We start from the raw sequence: 20,938 nt of genomic DNA on the forward strand, positions 1-20,938 counted from the left end.
TTTTAATTTAAAAAATGTTATATAAGTGTAGATATAATATAAAGTCACACTAATATGCAAAAAAAATGAGATTTTAGAAGGATTCTATTCATAATGCATTGTGGTAAACTATAGCGTTTGGCTCTGGGGACATGCAACAAAGGCTATGTTTCAGTGCTTTGAAAGCCTTTTTATAGTAATTAAAAATTATATATCTTTAATTTCTACAGTGATTCATGTGTATGGTGCTTTGTTTATTAATTAAATGCAATTTATATTATATTATTACATGTTTTTATACATTTAATATGCTGGGGACAGAAATGGCACTCTTTTGGTGGAATCGCCCGCGTACAAATATCTACACATATATATATACCTTCCCCATTTATTCATGAAGTTGTCTAATTCTTTCCATGCTTAAGAATACATAAATGTGACCCGATCCATCAAAATGAGCCACAGTGACCCAAATTTCAAAGTTGAGATTTTGGTATCAATGGAAAGATTAGAAAATAAGCTTTAAAATGATACCCTAGTCAGAGTCACACATTTGATGGTTTTCGAGATGTGGCCATTTGAATTACGATCTCCTACTCTCTTATTCTGTTCTAAAACCTGAGAAAATAGCAGTTAAAGTTTTTGCCAGTGACTCTGGCATCTGTTCCTGTACCACGTGATTACACACAACCTATACGGCCCCTTGTTGTCATAGAGGCAGCATTCAATGACCCTCGGAAAGCAGAGAATCTCACAATTCAGATGCTTTTTACAGCTCGTCTCTATCATAAACGGTTCAGAAGTTGTCTTGTTGACATTTTGTAAAACATGTGCATGTACGTTCGGTTTAGCATCGATGCTACGTTCGGTTTAGCATCGATGCTACGCTCTGTTAGCGTCGATGCTACTCGGTTTAGCATCTGTTTCTGTACCCGTCCCTGCTCGCCATAGAGGCAACATTCAATGACCGTCGGAAAGCGGAGAATCCCGCGATTCAGATGCAGTTTACAGCTCATCATGAACGGTTCAGAAGATATTTCATGTTTTGCACCGAAGCAACACTCATTTTCAGAGGGTTTAAGTTGCACGTCAACTTTAATCATCATTTACGTGCCTTTTCTCAATTATCTGGACTGTGAAACTTTGGGAGATTGTTTTTGAATGTCATTGCTTTGAAATTAGGGTAAAATTTTTTTTTTGATTTTCTATGGGTTTTCCATGTTATCAGCTGATTATCTAAAAATAGAACGTTGCGACTTCCGACTCATTTTGATAGAACGGGTCACAAATGATGTCAATCATCCACTGTTTCCCTCCCAGCAGCAGTTGGAGAGATAAATAAATGCTGACAGATGAAATGAGCCAAGGACAGTTTGTTGTCATTTCAGCAGAACAACAGAAAGCTACTGGAGCCACTTTCTGAAATCAAAGACGTGTAGTTGAAACTATGGATTATTATGGTAGATGTGCAACGGAAAGTTTGGCAGAGTAAGACAAACTGAAGTGTGGGAGCTTTTTTCTAAATGTCTGACTAAAACTTTAAAACTTTCAGGCTACATCAGTTTGTATGAATGTGTGTGTGTGTGTGTGTGTGTGTGTGTGTGTGTGTGTGTGTGTGTGTGTGTGTGTACCTGTTGGCAGGTTTGTCAGTGTCCAGTAGAGGCAGAATCGACTTCCCGTCCATATCTGGAGGAGTGTCAAGGCCGGCGATGTCCAGGATGGTCGGAGCCAGATCAATGTTCAGCACGATGTGAGGGTTACTGAGACACACACATACACACACACACACACACATACACACACACACACACACACACACACACACAAAATAAACAAGTCTTTATAACAACAGCTCCAACTGGCCTCATGGTTCATTATTTTGGAGTCTCTGAACTGTGTGAGAAGAAACACACACCACAAACACACAGGAGATAATTGTAGTTTATTACAGCAGAAGCAGTTTTAAAGTGAATTAGTGAATTAAAGCTGTGCGTGTGGAGAGTGTGTGGCTGTTAGAGCAGGTGTTTGGCAGCAGGTTTACACTCAACTTTACTGTGAAAAGTGGGTGTTAAATATTTCATATTTTGATAAAGCGTGCAGTGTAGCAACACACGGCTCTGTGGGAACTCATGATCGCCTCGTGCAACGGCTCTGACTGTTGTAATCTACTTTACCGGGAACAAACACACACACACACACACACACAAAAACACACACCGAGTCCCTGTTGGTGCTTGATGGAGAGAGGGTTTTAAATTAATTTCATGTTGGTGTGTGAGCTTACATGCTGCCTTGCTCCACGTTAGGGCCTCTGATGTAGAACGGGACCCGGATGTCGAACTCGTACGGCATGGATTTACCTGGACACACACACACACACACACAAGTTAATTGTCATGACCATAACGCTTCAGATCTGTTGTTACAGTTTTGTTCAATTGCTAACAAGTATTGGTCAAAGCTGCTTTTTCAAAACTCTTAAAGGTACATTGTGTAAGAATTCCTCCCATCTAGCGTTGCGGTTGTATATCACAAGCAACTCAATCGTATTTTTCATGCTGCATTCACGTGAAATTGGGCAGACGGCAGACGGACGACAGCTGCTGCACATAACGGCGTAAACAAGCCTCTATGTAAACAAGTGGTCCGTCAGCACGAGGCAAAACAATACACGTGACAATATGTTGTCATGGTGATGTCTTCTGTGACTAAAATGACATCTGGTTTGTTACCGACGGCCGTCTGCCCGACTGCAGGTGAATGCAGCATCAGTGTAACGCTCCATTCCTCCTCACTGCGTTACCACGGTGACTTTTCACAGATGCCACCTCCACCTGAGCCGACAGCTCCGGTGTCTCCGCTGAGTTTCCGTGGTTACCGTCACGCTGCCACTGAACGTAAAAACATGGAGACACCACATGGCAGCAGCACCGAGCTTACCGTCTCCATGGAGATATGAATGATATGAACGGCTCATTCAGAGCTGAAAGGAACACTTCACTTTGTTGATGGGGGGATTACTGATTAAAGGGACAACGAGGAGTTTTGGAAAAGCGAAGTGTTTTCACACTACATTTATGAGCCTCCGCACCGTGAAATTCTTTGACTGGTGCAAGACAGACTCAAGTTTTCATTCATCAAGAATTAAAGTCAGAGGTTGGAAGACGATCACATACCGTCGTAGTTCCGACCATAAATGGTGATTCGGCGGCGTTATTCTCATGACTCGCCACGAAACTGAAAGTAAAGAAACGCTGGTCGGCGCGACCAGCATTTCCGCCACCACTAATAATAACAAAATAACCATAGAGACAAAACGATATATTTATCTAAAATGGACCATTAACAAGTGTGGGTAACGTAGATTCATCCACATTAACGTGAGACTTTTTTATAACCAAATAGAAACTCCTCGTTGTCCCTTTAATGAAAAACAGACTTTTGAACCAAATAATCGATTTTCATGAATAGATAACAGGAGAAGTTACACAATGTCCCTTTAAGAGTTTTGAAAATGTGACTTCATTTTCGACCAAAGCTTGTTAGCAACTGAAAAGAACTGTTCAGTATCATCATATGTCATGTATCTGGTACCTTTGACCAGGCCAAACTGTCCGATGTGGTAGCCGTGATCAGACGTGTAGATGATGTAGGTGTTTTCTAGTTCGCCCGTCTCCACCAGCATGTTGTACAGCTGAGACACACACAGAAGGGGGGTTGAGATAGAGATCCATACTGTACAGAACAGGTGTGTGTGTGTGAGCATGCTCCACCTTCTCCACGCTGTCGTCCACAGACAGCAGCGTCTGCAGCCGTTTCCTCTGCAGCATGTTGGTGAACTCCATGTGGATGGGCCTCATGGCGCCGGTGTAGCGCATGATCCAGTGCTTGTCTGGGTTGGGAGCGTAGTTATAACTGGGAGTACTGGGGGTGGAGGGGGAGAGAGAGATACAAGAGTCATGTCTGCAGGTTGTTTTTGAAACGTCGACTGTGCTCTGATAGAAATAGAACAGACAGATCAGCCTGTTCACATCTTTCAGCCATCTGCTCCGTCTGCTGCAGCGTTCTCCTCCACCGGTTCTAGGTGGAACCGCTCTCGCTTTCTTTCTCCAATAAAACTTTGACGGTTGATGAAAACCATTTAGAGTTTTCAATTAGTTTCATTCATCTCATTGTTTTACTTCCAATCGACACTTTTTCAAAACATAAAATGTTGAGAATTGACGGCAACTTTGAAGTCATTATCACAGTGTGACAGTGGAGATGAACTGCAGCTAACTTGAGTGAAATTGTGTTGTAATTATTGAATGAATCTGTGATTTATAGGCGGAAAAAAAAAAAAGTGGTGGCCTCCAAAATCTCAGTAAACATTTGGGCTAAATTTGATGTGACATTTTTTTAAACTTTTGTTTCTTTTCTGTCTTTGAGGAAGAGTTTGGATGAGCCACATACAAACTCATACTTAATCCTCTTGTAACCTCTGTGCAAATAAATAAACTAAACTAAAATAAGAGCTTTTAATTAGCCCCAAACAGCGTCATGGCAACAGTCAGATGACTGATAGAATAATAATTAGCAGTCATTTTGATAATCAATTATTTTGAGTGTTATTATTTTTTCCCAATTTGTTAACAGAGAGATTAAACCCAATTCACTCCTCGGAGTTCTGTGAATGAAAATAGAATCTACATTTTTCACACACACACACACACACACACACACACACACACACACACACACACACACACACACACACACACACACACACACACACACACACACACACACACACACACACACACACACACACACACACACACACACACACACAAAGATTACAAACAGAACTATTTATCATTTCATGAAAAATGTGATCTGATTAATTAGTTAAGAGAATAATTATTGATCTCTGGTCTGGTCTGGTCTATACCTACAGCAGCAGTGTTGCAGTGTGTGTGTGTGTGTGTGTGTGTGTGTAATTAATGAACAGGAGCATCTGCTGTCATTACTCCATACATGCCCCCCCACACACACACACACACACAGACGCTGCTGTTGCAGTGTGGAGTGTGTAGATAATGAATGAGTTCCATCAGCCAACTCATTTACTCCTGTCCTCTCACCTCCTCCCTGCTGCAGCTACATAATTAAATCTCTGTGTTGGGACAGAAATAACCTTAACGTCCGCTCGGCGCTCGGCTCTGCAGCTTCCTCCTCATGCTCGCACCTCTGTAAACATCTGCATGAGCTGCTCCACTCAGAGCCAGAGAACATCACGTCGGCTCCATCAGGCCGGAAGCCTTCACTCGGTGCGACAGCTGAACAGCGTACAGGCGGAGCCGCGCTCGGCTGCCAGAGAGTAAAAGCGTGTAAACAGGCTGCATATGGACCAGAGCAACGAGCTGCTGCACCGTCACCTCACAGCAACCAGGTCCTGGTCTAATCCGCTTCCTGGAGCTCGTCCAGACACACTTGGAGGCGAGGTGTGAGTGCTGCAGCTAACAGATTCACTCACACTCACTTTTTATTCATCTTTGAGAACTTATTATAATTTTTAGGACACATATTCATGATCTTTTATCAGACTTATTTTATCGGTGCCTGTGTGTCCTCCTGGCTGCAGTGACAGCAGACATTGTGTGTGGAGCTGGGCTGATTTGCACCTTTAAAAAAAATAAAAATAAAAATAAAATACAGACATACTCACAATCTCCACAGTCACCTCCATCACAATTACTCCATAGCTGTTTAATTAAGGTAAAAATGTCCACTGACACAGGAAGAGCAGTGAACCGAGACACTGGGAGCTTCCGCTACAAACAAGCTTAAAATATAGACTTATTTAATTTGTTTCGGAACAATTTCTTATGTCGGGGCTTCAATACAAGAGGGACATTACAGACGAGCAGTATGGAGGTATTTGGATGTTTTTTGGTGTGTCTTTTTGGACGAAGAAAGTTGGTATCCATTCACAACCATTATATGGACAAATACTGCTGCGCGGACCCCCCCGTAGCTCAAAGAAGGCACAGAGGACTCACAGCTCTTAGTCGACATGAGGGTGAGTAGATAATGAGTGAAATTTGAATTTTGGGTGAACTATCCCTTTAAGCTACAAATCCTACATAGTTCCTCTTTTAAAACCTGGAGGGAATTTCTCCAAATAGGGTAAAAACATCTAACTTGAAATCAATCAATAATCGCAATAAATAATCAGGATCTCAATATTGATCAAGATAATCGTTATCAAGTTTCCTTCATCTTTCCACATCCTCCCGCCCTTCTCAAATCTCGTGACATCATCATTTTCCCTCTCTTGTCTGCACATGAACAGAAAAGTCTTGTCGACTCAGAGTGAAGTTTCTGATGAAGTTTCTCTAACAGCCTCGCTGCGTCTGTGTTTTGTTGCCGAGTGAATAATGCGAATCAACTCGGAGCCGTCAGATGTTGATGATGGCGGTGTGTCAGCCTTTTAGTGCGGACTGACTTTGTCTCATTATTCTCTTCAGAGTCGAGGGATTACTGTCTGTTCGCCGCGTTTTCTGCTACAGAAATAGAAAAAAAAAGAAAAAACCTTCACAAAAAAAAGCCTGGTGAGCTTAAACAGGATTTATATGGTCTCCTGACAGTGGGAGTCCGGCTGACGCTTCCTCAGGCATCTGCTGGATGAAAAAGATTCGACTGGGAGGCAGAAGAGCGGCTGTCACCGTGGCGACGTCTCTGTTTTGTCTCCATCCACTCACTGGCTGTCAAACTACGTGTCAAGCCGAGGATTCAGAGGATGTAACTGCCCATTTTGAAAAACATTAAGTTCAATAAGAAATAACTACTGAACACACACACACACACACACACACACACACACACACACACACACACACACACACACACACACACACACACACACACACACACACACACACACACACACACACACAGAGATATTAGGGGGATTGTGTCATTTTAGTCGTGTTGCTTTAGGATTTATCCTGCAGTGCAGAACAGAGCTGCTCTATTGTTCAGATGGATTACAGTGTGGTTTAGGCTTATTGTGTGAGTGTGTGTGTGTGTGTGTGTGTGTGTGTGTGTGTGTGTAGGCCTACATGTGCTGCGATGCATTAGGGAAGGCCGTGCTGTACTGCGGAGCCGAGTCTTCAGGCCCATGCGGAGCGGCGTGGCTCAGCACCATCATGACCGGCCGGTGAGGATAAACCCGCTTGGAGGAGCGGAAGTAGCGGATGGACTCGGCTGTGATCAGGTCGGTCAGGTAGTCCTGGAAACGCACAGCACACATTCATTAGTACTTTTCATCCCATTTGCGACACATTACATATATACAGCTCTGGAAAAAATTAAGAGACCACTCCCAAAATGATCAGTTTCTCTGGTTTTACTATTTATAGGTATGTGTTTGAGTAAAATTACATTTTTTTGTTTTTGTTTTATTCTATCAACTACTGACAACATTTCTCCCAAAATTGAAAAAAAAAATAAAAAAATTGTCATTTAGAGCTTTATTGGCTAATGACTAACTAGTCTAAATAACAAAAATATCGTCTTACTCAAAGTCTTTTCAGACCTTGAATAATAATAATAATGCATATATATATATATATATATATATATATATATATATATATATATATATGGTATGTATATATATATATTTATATATATATATATAAATTGAAATAAAAATATTGTCATTTAGAGCTTTTATTGGATGAAAATGACTAAACTAGTCTAAATAACAAAAATATCAAGTCTTTTCAGACCTTGAATAATAATAATAATGCAAAGAAAACATGTTCATATTTTTTCCTAAACAACACAGCAAGAATATGCTAACTCAGGAAGAGTTTATAAATCAGTTTTTGTGGGATAATGTCAATGTTTAAACACAGCAGTGTTTTTTATAATCTTCCAGATGTGGTTCAGGTGATGACCTCATCAATGTAGAATGAGTTGTGTTTGTGTTAGTGTTTAAAAAAGAAAAGAAAAGAAAAGAAAAGGATGACTGTCATACATGTAGAGATGCTTTTAAGAAACATTTGTGAAAGTGGTCTCTTATTTTTTATTTTTTTCTCACTGATCTTGTGCTCTGTGTTTTTAGATTAGCATATTACTGTTGCGATCATGAACTTTGTTTTATCTCATGTTGATAATAGGCTCTGTGTTTTTAGAATATCCGCCTATGGACTGGTGTTGAAAATTAGCACATGTGCTAACACACCCAAGCAAAGCATGTGGACTGTCCACTGGAACAGTCTCAATGTATTATATAATAAAATAAACATAACATAACATTAACAAGTGAATGTAAGACAAAAACATGGATGTTTATTTCTCTGCTTAACTGCAGGGGTAAAGATTTTCTTCATGTTGCTCTAAATTGTCTAAAATAAGGAACAAATTTATGACTAACTTGTTACATTTGTGTTTCTTTCTCTCAGGTCTCATGGGATAAACTGGGTTGTGATGTATTTTTCTAATTAGTTTATTTCTATTTATTTGACATTTATGTTTTGCATGTTCTGTCATTTAAAATGATGCATATTAATAGAAATTCTGTCTTTATCTGACCTTTATGAGAGGACGCTGCAGTGAAACAATATGACAGAGGACCAGCATCCGTCATTATGATAAAACCATAAAACCAGAATGTGTGTCTGTGTGTGTGTGTGTGTGTGTGTGTGTGTGTGTGTGTGTGTGTGTGTGTGTGTCCCTGCCTGTGGGTACTGCGCTCCGTGTTTTTCTCGGACTCCGTTGCGACTCATTGTGTAGTTGTAGAAGCGGCTGTTCTTCACCAGACCGAGCCACTCCCTCCACCCGGCCGGGACGTACGAGCCGTTATACTCATTCAGGTACTTCCCAAAGAAGGCTGGAGACACACACACACACACACACACACACACACACACACACACAGAAAGAGGTGGGACAGGACAATCAGTATCAGTAAGGCTCTCCATGTGTGCGTGTGTGTATCCATGCTGCTCTACCTGTCCTGTATCCAGTGTTGTTGAGGTAGACCCCGAAGGTCCGCGGCTCGTGCTGCCGTTGCCATGACATCGAGGAACAGTTCTCATTGTTGGTGTAGGTGTTGTGGTTGTGGACGTATCTGGAGAACAGAGAGAGTTTAGTCTCCATGCTGGTGTCAGTGGGCGGTGGTGGTTTAAAAAAAAAAAAAAAAAATCATCAAACAGAGTCTTTTTAATTACCTGTTGTTAAATTTTGCTTCATTACATTTTTATTTTGTGCATAAAATTGGTATCACATTTGCCAGAGAGAAATTGAAAAAGTAAATCTGCTGAAAATTGATGAGGCAGAGAATGAGACGTCCTGACTTTCATGCTGCGTTCACAGAACGTGGGGAAGAATGGAAGTAACTCATCCGAGTCCTGTAGTGACGGCAGATTAACGGCTCAGATCAGCTGCTGCTGTTGTGTTACACGTGTGCAGCAGTTTGTGAGCTGAAGAGATGATATTTGGCTTCTGGACAATTCTGTTCTGTTCTTCTCTGATATCTCTAAATCAGATCAGCAAGTCAGAGACTGAACAGTTGTTGTTATCTTGGACTCCAGTGATGATCTGTTGTTCAGCAGCTGCATCATACTGTCTAGGTCCTGTGAATCACCTGTAAACCTGCTCTGCTGGAGGAGTCCACACAGTGCATCATCGCACATCAAGCAGTCACACTGACTCCTGACAGATGCTTCAGGAGATGAGACATCTCTGCACCAGGTTTGAGTCAAACTCCAAGAGAGGACTTGAGCTTACATCTCCCTTGATGCAACAGGATTGTTTCTATTAATAGAGCCGCCATTTCAGTACAAAACCTGCCACTGATCCTCATAAGAGTGTTACTCTTTTAAAAAAATACAAGAGCCACTTGAAAACTCAAGATGGCCACCATTTCTGGCAGAGAAATTGTATTTTTTGCACTAAATTCATCCATTATTTTTTTCATCTGAATAATTTAGGTGTTTACCGTAGTATAGAAAAGATTCAATTCAGGGTTAGCATTGATTTCAATGAAACAATTTTAATCTATCATTTATAATAATCAAAATATATTGTTCTTTAAAGGGATATTTCAACATTTTGACAAATTCTCTTATTGCCTGTTAGTCATAGCAGTAAATTCATTACTTTTAATTATCGGTGCAAGCTGTTATTAGATCAGTGGGGCAGAGACGTGAGCTGCTCAGCTAATGCAACGGAGGCGCATGGCATTTCTTCAAACTAGATACACAATCCAACAACTCCAAAACACTTTTGTGGACAAGTTGTGACCTGCACATTCACCACGCTATGAAATAATAACGTATAATTATGTAACATTATGACACATGAATCAAATACTCTGAACTACTTTCGCTTTTGAAGTCTGGAATGTAGTTCTGGGTACGTATTTACCTCGAAAATAACTCTGTCTCCTAACATTCAATTATTATCTCATAGCCTGGTGAATGTTCAGGTCACAACTTGTCCACCAGAGCGTTTTGGAGTTGTTGGATTGTGTATTTGATGAGTTTGATGGGGGAAAGCCCGGAAATACTGCACTCCGTGCAGAGCTCACATCTCTGCTCCGCCGATCTAAAAACAGCTTACACCTACAATTAAAGGTAATGAACCTACTGCTAAGACTATAGGGATTATGGCAATAGGAGAATTTGCCAAAATGTTGAAATATCCCTTTAAGCTGAATTGTTCACATGGAGCTGCACAAAAAAGCTCAGCATGAGTTGTGATTCTGACGTCTTCATAATCTAAAACACACACTACAAAAACTGTCCAGTCCAGAATTGGCAGCCATCTTGAAATTGTAATTTATTTTGACAGTTATTTAATTATTTTTTTTATCTGCTGTACTCTGGTCTTACTTGAAAATGAGATCTCTGTTTCAATCCAACTTCCTGAATGAATAAAGTATCAATAAAAATCCGGGACCTACTTCCCCGTGAGCATGCTGGAACGTGACGGACAGCACATGGGCGTGGTCACAAAGGCATTGGAGAAAGAAGTCCCACCCTCCTCCATGATACGGCGAGTTTTATTCATGGCCTGCATCGAACCTACAGAGAGAGAGAGACAGGATCAGCACACACACTGTAAACCGTGCACAACCTGCTCTGTTCTTAAAAGGATAGTTCACCCAAAAATCTAATTGCACTCATTATCTACTCACCCTCATGTCGACTAAGGGCGAGATTTGGACCGACCAGGAATAGGAGCTTCCCTTACAAACAAGCTTGAAATATAGACTTATTTCATTTTTTTCTGAACAATTTCGCATTTCGGGGCTTCAATACAAGACGGACATTACATACAAGCACTATGGAGGTATTTGGATGTTTTTTGGTGTGTCTTTTTGTTACGAAGACAGTTGGTATCCATTTGCAACCGTCATATGGACATGCACTGCTACACCGAGACCCCCCTGTAACTCAGAGAAGCCACGGAGGACTCTGAAACTTCTCCCAGCCCTTAGTCCACATGAGGGTGAGTAGATAATGAGTGAAATTTCAATTTTGAGTGAACTATTCCTTTAACTCCAATTCCCTCCAATATTGACCAATCAGAGAGCAGCAATTATGACTAGGTACACAAGGGTTTGTATATGTTTTTACCAACGTCTTATACGTTTTGGTGACTTTTAAACCAATGATAAGCAGCAGCACATTCAGTGGACCAATCAGCTACAAGACAGAAACGACCAATCACTGAGCTCTATTTTTCATCCAGGTTTATTCTAAAGGATTTTCCTTGACTAGCCTGTTTCAGTTTCATCTGGCTCCTCAGAGACATTAGTTTAATTGTTAACGGTCCCTAAGTTCCCTGTAAGAGTAACAACAACCAAGATGTAATATCAATGCACTAAAAACACTAATAGTGAGTCAGTAGCTGTGTGTCAGTCACCCAGCTCCAGGTCCTGGTCGTCAGTCAGGATCAGGATGATGTTGGGCCGGATGTTGCGTCGGTCTCTCTGGAGGCGGGGCTTCAGACGCTGGCCGGACTGGAAGTGAGCCTGGCCGAGCGTCACGGAGACGATCAGGAAGAAGAGGAGTCGGCCCGCCATGGCCACGGACCCCTGACCTCCCCCTGAACAGATCAACCAATCAACTGCCTCCGCCTGTGGACTCTTAATGTCTGGAGAGAAAAACAGAGAGAAACACAGTTTAATCAAACTGATGAGGGTACATCCTCCGGGAACATGAATCTGAGATGTTGAGATGTTCTGGATCAGTCCAGACTCTTCTGCTGCTAAAGGAGGTAAACACATTTTATTAGAGTCACTGCAGAGAGTCCAGGTGAAATGTCACCAGGAGGCAGATTTCCTGTTTGGGCCCTGAGGAAAAAAATTAAAAACTCTGCAGGATTTTTGGTTCAAATGGCTTCAGGAGAATGTAAGGGTATGTCTCTTTTACACACACACACACACACACACACACACACACACACACACACACACACACACACACACACACAGTTATTAGGCTGAGTCTTTTGTTTCCCTGGTAATAAAACACTAAAATCCTATCAGTCACACTGACACAATACACAGCAGGAATGTGTGTGTGTGTGTGTGTGACTGTGTGCACTGCAGTGTGTGAAGTGCTCATCTGTAATGTGCGCACATGTACTGTGTGCGTGTGTGCGTGCATACGTATGTATGTGTGTGTGTGTGTGTGTGTGTGTGTGTGTGTGTGTGTGTGTGAGCCATCAGCAGGGTGCGACATGCAAATTATCCAGTAATCAAAACAGAGGAGGCTCAGTGCTCACACCACACAGTGAGATAGCTTTGGATGTGTGTGTGTGTGTGTGTGTGTGTGTGTGTGTGTGTGTGTGTGTGTGGTAGGAGCTCTCATGTTGAAGTGGTCTGGTGGCTCCAGCTGCTAATAAACTGAGATTACATACAAACTGCTGAGAGAGAGAGAGGCTAGGGTCTCACTCTGTGTCTATCACACTCCATCTTTCCCTGTGTATGTGTGTGTGTGAGGATGACAGTGGACATGTATCTGTTAGTGGAGCACCACACAAGCTTTAAGCACCCATTACACACACACACACACACACACACACACACACACACCAACAGAGCTGACAGAGCCCTTATACATCAGGCCTATAGATACATCATTATAACATACAGTATAGCACTTCAGCATTACGTCATATTTCAGTTACTCTTCTCCATTGTGAAAGCTGAGTAAAGTGCTGTAGGGCTGCAAAAAACGGTTATTTTCATTATCGATTTATCTGTCAATTATTTAAACGATTAATTGATTAGTTGTTTGGTCAATAAAATGTTGAAAAATGTCAATCAGTGTTTCCCAAACCATGAGACGTCGTCCTCAGATGTTTTGTTTTGTTCACAAACCAAGAGAGACTCAGTTTATTCTCATAAAAGGAAGAAAGAAACTAGAAATATTCACATTGAAGAAGCTGAAATCAGAGAATTTTGACTTTTTTTCTTAAAAAACTACTAATACCGATTATTCGATCAACAAAATTGTTGAAGATTGATTTAATAATCAATTATTGTGCGATTTCATTTAATTTAATTTATTGGTTTATTTGAAATGGGACTCCGCATATGAACAAACAAAAACAACTATTTGATGTAAATATGCCAGATTTAGCTAGAGAGATCATTTCCATCCGTAGTCCCATTAATCGATTAATTATTGCAGCTCTAGAGTAAAGCAAATACTAGCAGAATCAACTGACCTGTCCTCCCTCAGCTCATTAAATAAAGGACTGAAAGACACATTGTGGTTCCATTGCCATCGATAGCAGACAGTGTTTATTCATTGCCTCTAACTAATAATAAAATATAAAAATGTAACTCCAGTCAACCACAATATCTGAACATCAGCTGGTGACATGTTCTTATAATGAAGATGAAACATGCTTCATTTCCTGAATCCAAGTGGCAGACCAGAAAAGCACTGAGGGCTTTACACACCCCCTGGATTAAATAAAACCATATTAATGAAAACACGTCCTCACTGCCAGAGTCTGACAGAAGCTGGAAATCCGCTTGGGACCTAACACATTAATCACATTCTCACCTTTTGAAACAATTAGTTTGAGCCTCTGAATCAATTCAATCAACTCTGCTTTGACTCATTCATTGTGACAGGCCCCTACTGTAGTAGTGTCAACTACTGTTAAAGCACAGACCTGCAGCTCAGTGACACATGTCCTCTTTATAATCCTGCCATCTTCATCTGTCTGCGCGTTTTACTACGGTGGCCGTGAGGGCTCAAATCGCTGCGCAACTGGAGGAAACGCATGCAGGTAGACAAATGTTGAATGTGTGATAGTCTACGGTGTGACAGTGAGTTGCAGTGAGCTTCAGGGCCACCATACTTACTGCCCTACTAAGCCAGACCGCAGTAACTACGCAAACAGTGAAACTGAGAAAAATGGCTTTAAAGTTTTTTGATTTGCCTTCCAAATGTGTTGTAGGTAGATTTGTGAAAATACACAGATTTGACAGGTTTTCATTAAGTAATATTCATGCAATTAAATATATGACGACATAGTTTAGATTTTACCCCTAAAAAGCAGATACTGCGCTCTGCTGCCAGATTTCCTTAAATAGATATACAGGTAATGCTGAGGCAAAGTGCAGTAACTACAATGTTGTTGTTTTCTTCCAGCTTTTAATAATTACTAACTTTGGCCACCTCAAAAACGATTAATAATTTGACAGTACAAACTTTAGTGAGCTAACATTTAATGTCCAGTGTTTAGCTAAAGTGTTATTGCTTGTGCTAACCTGCCGAAGCTAATGCTAGCTAGCTACCGTAACTGGCTAGCAGTGTGTAATAGAGCGCAGTAACTACAGTTGAAGTACAGGGAAACAGATACAGAGTGCAGTAACTGTAGTTACTGCGGTTTGGCTCAGTTTAAAGAGTGATTTTGTATACTGCAAATTTTCATACCTCTTATCTCTAAAACCGAGCAAAATTGACAGCTGAAAATTTTACACAAGATAAAACATTTATTGACAAGTTCAATTTCACAAAAAACTCAATTTGGAATTTTCACGTAGTTACTGCGGTCTGGCTTAGCAGGGCAGTGTAGTTTTCTGCTGAACTGTCAGTTCTTGTGTGTGTCAGTTCAGCTGATATCTGACACTGCCGCTCCGCTCACGCTCTCTCACCTCATTCATTTGAATTGTGATTTTAATGTTGTCGAATGGTAATGCAGCATTTGCGAGAGGAGCTCTCATCAAAGCCTTTTATTCTCCCGGCCGTGGCCGTTTGTGTTTTTCATGTTAATAATGAATAAAAACTAAATTCATAATTGCAAATATTAATTATGAATAACGCTCGGATAATTATCAGTTGTTTTGTCAGTGTTGACTCCGATCATAAGGACTGAGGAATCAGATGATGAGACCAACATCTGGGTCGTGCAGAGCAGAGCGGTCCAGCTGTTCAGGCTGATGTGCCCTGTCCTGCAGTGACCCTGCCCTGTGTTTGGACCCGACACAGCTCCTCTACAGTAATCCAACTCATAGTCTCATTATGAAACTGACCTAAAAACTGACTGGAATAACCCCCCCCACACACACACACACACACACTCCGCCCAACCTGTGGGATTATGTTTCTGCCTGAGTCTGGGTCAGAGTCACTGTGAGTCCATGTCCAGCTCAGCAGGTCACAAACCAGAACCTTACTGTGGTTTAAAGTTCTCATCATCGGATAATAAATTCCAAGGGGATAGATGTTATGTTTATGTGATATTGTAACCATGAAGCAATGTTTTTATTTTTCAGTCTGTCTCAAGTTGAAGAAAGAAGCAGAAGAAGGTGGAGGAAACAGTAAAGACGAAGATCAGGGGGTCCTGGGTCACTGCTATCAGCTATAGAGCTCCGGGAGCTGACGTCACGCTGACGTCACGCAGCCCCGAAACTGACAGCGACGCCATTTTGGCAGGAATCAGCAGATTTTCGTAGAGTAGATACAGGGGAGAGCCGGGTGCGGAACGAGAGTAACAAAGCGATTTTCTCCGAGCCCATACAAGTTTTACATGTATAACTTTGTCAGCATGTAGTATGACCTAACAGAACTACAAAACATATTGAGGATACTTCTACTTTGACCGAGTTACGTTCAAGAACCAGCCGTTTTCAGTGACAGAAAAAATTCACTCTGGCGTAACTTTTTTTCGATCGATCAGCTGTGTTTACCGTTTCAGGTGTCATAGTTATGATGGTTAGACGGATAAATTAGTCCTCTAACACATCCTAAAGCTTGACATGTCAGGGTTTTTCAGTATAGAAGCAACTAGGTTTAAGTGTCGGGAGTCACTGTGGGGAGTAACAGCTGTCATTTCATCCCTCTGCACATTGACATTGAGCCTGCCTGTCACTCTGTCGGTACCGCGGTCACACTGTGTGTGTTAAACAGGATTAATTAAAACACACAACGTAACGTAAACAATGTGACTGTATGTAGATGGAGGAGGAGGGCAGACGTGGATCGGTGGACCAGGAGAACAGCTGCATAACATTTAGGCAGTAAAATGGAAGATTTTAAGCCGTCTGTTCACATGATCTCACTTTAATTCCAACACATTGGACTTAATATATATAAAAACTAAATAGATTAAATATTACCGACCCTTATAATGCCCCCGGGGTGCTTTTCAAAAGTATCTCCGGCCGCCGGCGGACGTCCCAGACCTGCAGTATCCGGTCACAGCTAAGTTAGGCTACCTGATCAACTTTGCATCGCCCTGCTCTAAAAGCATACTAAAGCCTGGAGGGTTACACATGGACACAGTCTGGCTTTGTGATGAACGTCCAGCTGTGGAATCTACCAGCAAAAACCTGCTGTATCCTCTCTAGAAGGGTAAGTGTCGTATCATCCCAGTTAATGCAGTGTAGCATGGCTAACGTTAGCTCGTAGCTGTCCGGGGTGCTACCGGGGTGCCGGCCGGGAGCTCTCCCCGGTGCTGATCAGCCCTCGGCGGGTGCGGCGGTGCGCTGCGACCGGCTCTGGGTCAGCTTGGAAAGGCTGGAGGCGAAGGAGACTCACATCTTATATGTGTTTGCCTCTTTCTTTTCTTTTTGTCACCGTCTTTCCTGCTTGTGTCATTTTGTGGAGCACAAAGAGCATAAAGCCGGCTTTTGTATGCTTGTAGAGTAGTTGATCAGGTAGCTGTGTCCAGATACTGCAGGTCTAGGACGTCCTGTTCTGCGAAAATATTTTTGAAAAGCACCCCGGGGGCATTATAAGGGTCGGTAATATTTAATCCATTTAGTTTTTTTTATATTAAGTCCAATGTGTTGGAGCTCTATACAGTCCATACCCACCGATGGTTGTGTCTGTATCCTCAACAAACATGTTTCCCTGTCACCAGTCATGGTTGTGATTTTCCTGGAGAGGAATTTAATGGCCCTTTTCCACTAGCAGGACTCAGCTCTACATCTTTTTGTTTTTGCTTTTCTACTAGCAATTTGTACCTGGGTAGGGGAGGCACATGTCTGGTGTGGGAGCCTCATGATTCCCTTTCTGTTATATGCAGACGATGTGGTTCTATTGGGGCGAGAAGTTGGTGGGAGGAGGGTCAGGACGCTCTTCATGGGTTGGGACGGAGTTTCTGTCCCAAGTGAAGGAGTTCTAACTAGCCTATCTCTGGGTCTTGTCTGTGAGTGAGGGGGACGAGAGATCCACCTATGGATTTGTGCAGACATTGTACAGGGGCCGGTTCCCCAAAGCCTTGGAAATGCTACGTCGTTCTTAACCTTTACTTTTTCTCTATCTTAACATCTTCACGTGTTTCCCGAAGCATTCCTTGCTAAGGATATCTTCCTTACGACACTCATTGGTAAGATTGGTTCTGGAGCTCTCTTTGACTCTTTTTAGGCTATGTGCAATGTTTTCTGCCATTAATAAAAAAGAGAAAATATTTTGGAGACTTTTTTACTAAATAAAAGTGTGCAGCCAATATAACAAGATGCTTAACTAATATGATGACATTTGGTTAGTTTTTCTAAAAAGATTAGTCATAGTCCCGCGTCGGGCAGACCTTTCCTGCATGTCATTCCCCCTCTCTCTGCCTCCCCCTTTCCTGTCTATCTACACTGTGTGCTATCAAATAAAGGCAAAAAGCCAAAAAATATACTTAAAAAAAAAAAAAAAAGATTAGTCATAGTCCAGGGTTTCCAGCCTTAACAACAAAGGGCTGCCGCCTAAACTAACGTCTTTAAAAAATACAAATGTAGCGATATTCGCTCGCCCGCCCGCCCGCCCCCACCAACACCCCCCCCCCCCCGACGATCGCCTTCATTCATCTCCGCATCCTCTCACACTAGGGGTGGCGAAAAAAATCGATATTGCAATATATTGTTGTGCTCTCTGTCGCAATAAATAATCGATACACTGACGGCAAATATCGATATTTTGTTACAACACACATTATGGATTTACCCCGTTGTCACCGTCAGTACTTTTTTTTTTCACCGTCAGTACTTAACCTCTCCTGTCCTTTTTGTGGGGGCGCTAATCCCGTAAATGAGGGTAAAGTAGGCGTGAGTAGCGGCCGGTGAAGAAGACAACAGCAGAACAACAGAACAACAACAGAAGAAGAAGACCCACCCGCAAGTTTCCACCAGAGTTTCCACTCTAAAGTGTGCACCGGTGTGCACCCACTTTGGCTGTTACGAAACAGATGACAGGAGAACACTGGATAAAGAATATGATCTGCAAGAACTGTTTTGCGAAGGTAAAATATACAGCAACCACACAGACAGGCGTACGTGTCTCTGTGTGTGTGTGTGTGAGTTACTACGGTTACCGCAACGCTCCCGTCCCCCGGATATTTCTGCAGCTTGATTTACATGATCCGGTCTGAGACATGAAACTCATGGACTGAGGAGTCGTCCCACTGCGTCTGCACGTCACACCGACGGTCGTACATTTGTAGGAGGAAGTTGTAGTTGCTGTTGTTGCAGTTGTGTGCGACGTAGAGCTGCTGCTTCCACTAGCGAGTTTTTTTTTTTTTTTCCCCAATCGCCCGTTCATTCAGCCTGGTGAGGGGGGGGGGGCGCTGTCTTATAATGTTACAGAAAAGCTGCATGTTTTTTCTCCTCATGTCCTACACTAGAGAACTTGTTCTTCTTATCACCAAAGAGGCTGCTCTCTCTCTGACAGCTGATTTTTAAATACCATGAATGGAAAATTACATAAAACAAGTTGCTACTGACTTTTAAGTATCATAAAGCACTGTCCTGGTTTACATAAGACATGTTATTAATGTTCATGCACTTTAATGTCTCCAGCTGTACAGTGTTTATTCATTTGTACATTGTACGAAGTTTTGGAATAAATGCATGAGAATTTTTCCTTTTTATGGTTTTTTTTTTTCAGTCACATACAGTATATTGTGATATATCGTTGATGAAATTTCTTGCAATATATCGAATATCGCAGATATCGTGTATCGTGATATTATCATTATCGTGGGCCAAATATCGCCACAGTATTGAATCGTGAGTTATCGTCCCACCTCTATCTCACACACATACACACCACAGAGAAGTGCGCATGCATAACAGCAGCGCGCATGGTGAAAGCGAAACGTAATACGGCGCGCCGACGATCGATCGTAATTAGGTAGGCTATATATGCCATCACAGTGGCCACCCGCCATGAATATTTAGTTTATATAGTGCATCAACATGCTCTTTGGGGGGTGCACGGCCTAAAAAGTTTGGAAACCGCTGATCATCTCCAGTTGAACAACTGTAGAACAGCTGTAGTTGATAACAGAGAAAGCCACAGATTGGTGTTTTATTTGCAAAGAACGCACATGCTGTCAATCTTGAAGTGAAAATCAATTCCTGAGCAATCCATGTCAGCCAATTTCAGCACCTTCTCGTGGACAGCGCAGCATACGGCATTCATAGCAAAGTCGTTCTTGAGGAAGCTCCTTGGGAAACAGTTTGGGAATCAGGCGTAGAAAAGTAAACAGCTTTGGTAAGATATACCTTTAGAGTCTTCTTAGAGTGCCCAGAAAGAACGTTATCGGGAAACCGGCCCCTGGATTTATTGCAGGAATCCAAGTTCTCGGTTTACCAGTGAACAATGAAGGTCTTTCTTCTGACCTCACATCTGAGTAGAGGCTGAAAGAAAGAGATGTTGGGAACATCTGCAGGGTGTTTTTCTTTCCTCATGGACAGAAACCAGCTGAGGTAGTCCGGGCGCCTCCTGGACACAATCCATCTGAGGTCTTGCAGGCCCATCCAACTGGTGGGAGGTGGGGGGGTGGGGGTTATATATCACATTAAGTTTGGGAACATCTCAGGATCTTTCAGGAGGAAGAGGGGGAGAGGGACGTCTGAACTACTTGGCTCCATCTGCTGCCACCAAGACCACGCCAACGACAACAGAAGTTCTCAAATTTACGGGACGCAGTGTTGTTGAGTTAATGAATCAGTTCATCCAGTTATGAGAATTTACCGACACCATTACCTGCAAGTGAGAACACACCTTCTCCTGCAGACTTCTGGAGGGTTGCCTCTGAGTAATTAGTTCCACTCTCTTCCCTGCTACAACCTCCCTCTCATTAATCATTCCTGCTGTGGCCTCCACATTATCTACCACAGACAGGGACAAAAGAGAAACAAACCACTGAGTTGAGAAACTCACCAAGGACTAATATTAGTTCGTATCCAGTGTTTGGTGAAACATATTGTGTCATAACAGTTATTATTCATCACCGGGAGTCGGTTGTTCCTCTCCACAGACGTCATTACAGCCTCACTCTGTTTCACTTCTTCATTCCTTTTTATTCCTGATCTTATATTCCCCATGTTTTCCCCCCATGCACTGACAGAGGAGCTTTGAGTCAAACTAAGAGGTTTTGCTTCAGTGGTTGGAACTGATTTCAATCTGTTGAAAATCAAGCTGCTGTTTTGAATCCCGATACG

General features: G+C 42.1%; 1 protein-coding gene across 6 annotated transcripts in view; it reads right to left on the minus strand.

Moving 5' to 3' along the window:
* The window catches only part of LOC146984012 (extracellular sulfatase Sulf-2-like), a 127,289-nt gene that overhangs the window by 43,657 nt on the left and 62,694 nt on the right, over positions 1 to 20,938 (minus strand). For all 6 annotated transcript variants that reach the window (XM_085780819.1, XM_085780815.1, XM_085780818.1 and 3 more), the window contains 9 exons: positions 11,902 to 12,132; positions 10,937 to 11,057; positions 8,982 to 9,100; positions 8,709 to 8,860; positions 7,083 to 7,252; positions 3,753 to 3,903; positions 3,574 to 3,673; positions 2,264 to 2,339; positions 1,611 to 1,739 (listed from right to left, as the gene is read on the minus strand). In XM_085780819.1, coding sequence (XP_085636945.1) covers positions 1,611 to 1,739; positions 2,264 to 2,339; positions 3,574 to 3,673; positions 3,753 to 3,903; positions 7,083 to 7,252; positions 8,709 to 8,860; positions 8,982 to 9,100; positions 10,937 to 11,057; positions 11,902 to 12,061 — 1,178 coding nt within the window. In that variant the 5' untranslated portion in view covers positions 12,062 to 12,132. The remainder of the gene's footprint in view (positions 1 to 1,610; positions 1,740 to 2,263; positions 2,340 to 3,573; positions 3,674 to 3,752; positions 3,904 to 7,082; positions 7,253 to 8,708; positions 8,861 to 8,981; positions 9,101 to 10,936; positions 11,058 to 11,901; positions 12,133 to 20,938) is intronic.

The sequence above is a fragment of the Trachurus japonicus genome, chromosome 7 (genome assembly GCF_045865225.1).
Source record: "Trachurus japonicus isolate A0001 chromosome 7, Traja_1.0".
Classification (NCBI taxonomy): domain Eukaryota; kingdom Metazoa; phylum Chordata; class Actinopteri; order Carangiformes; family Carangidae; genus Trachurus; species Trachurus japonicus.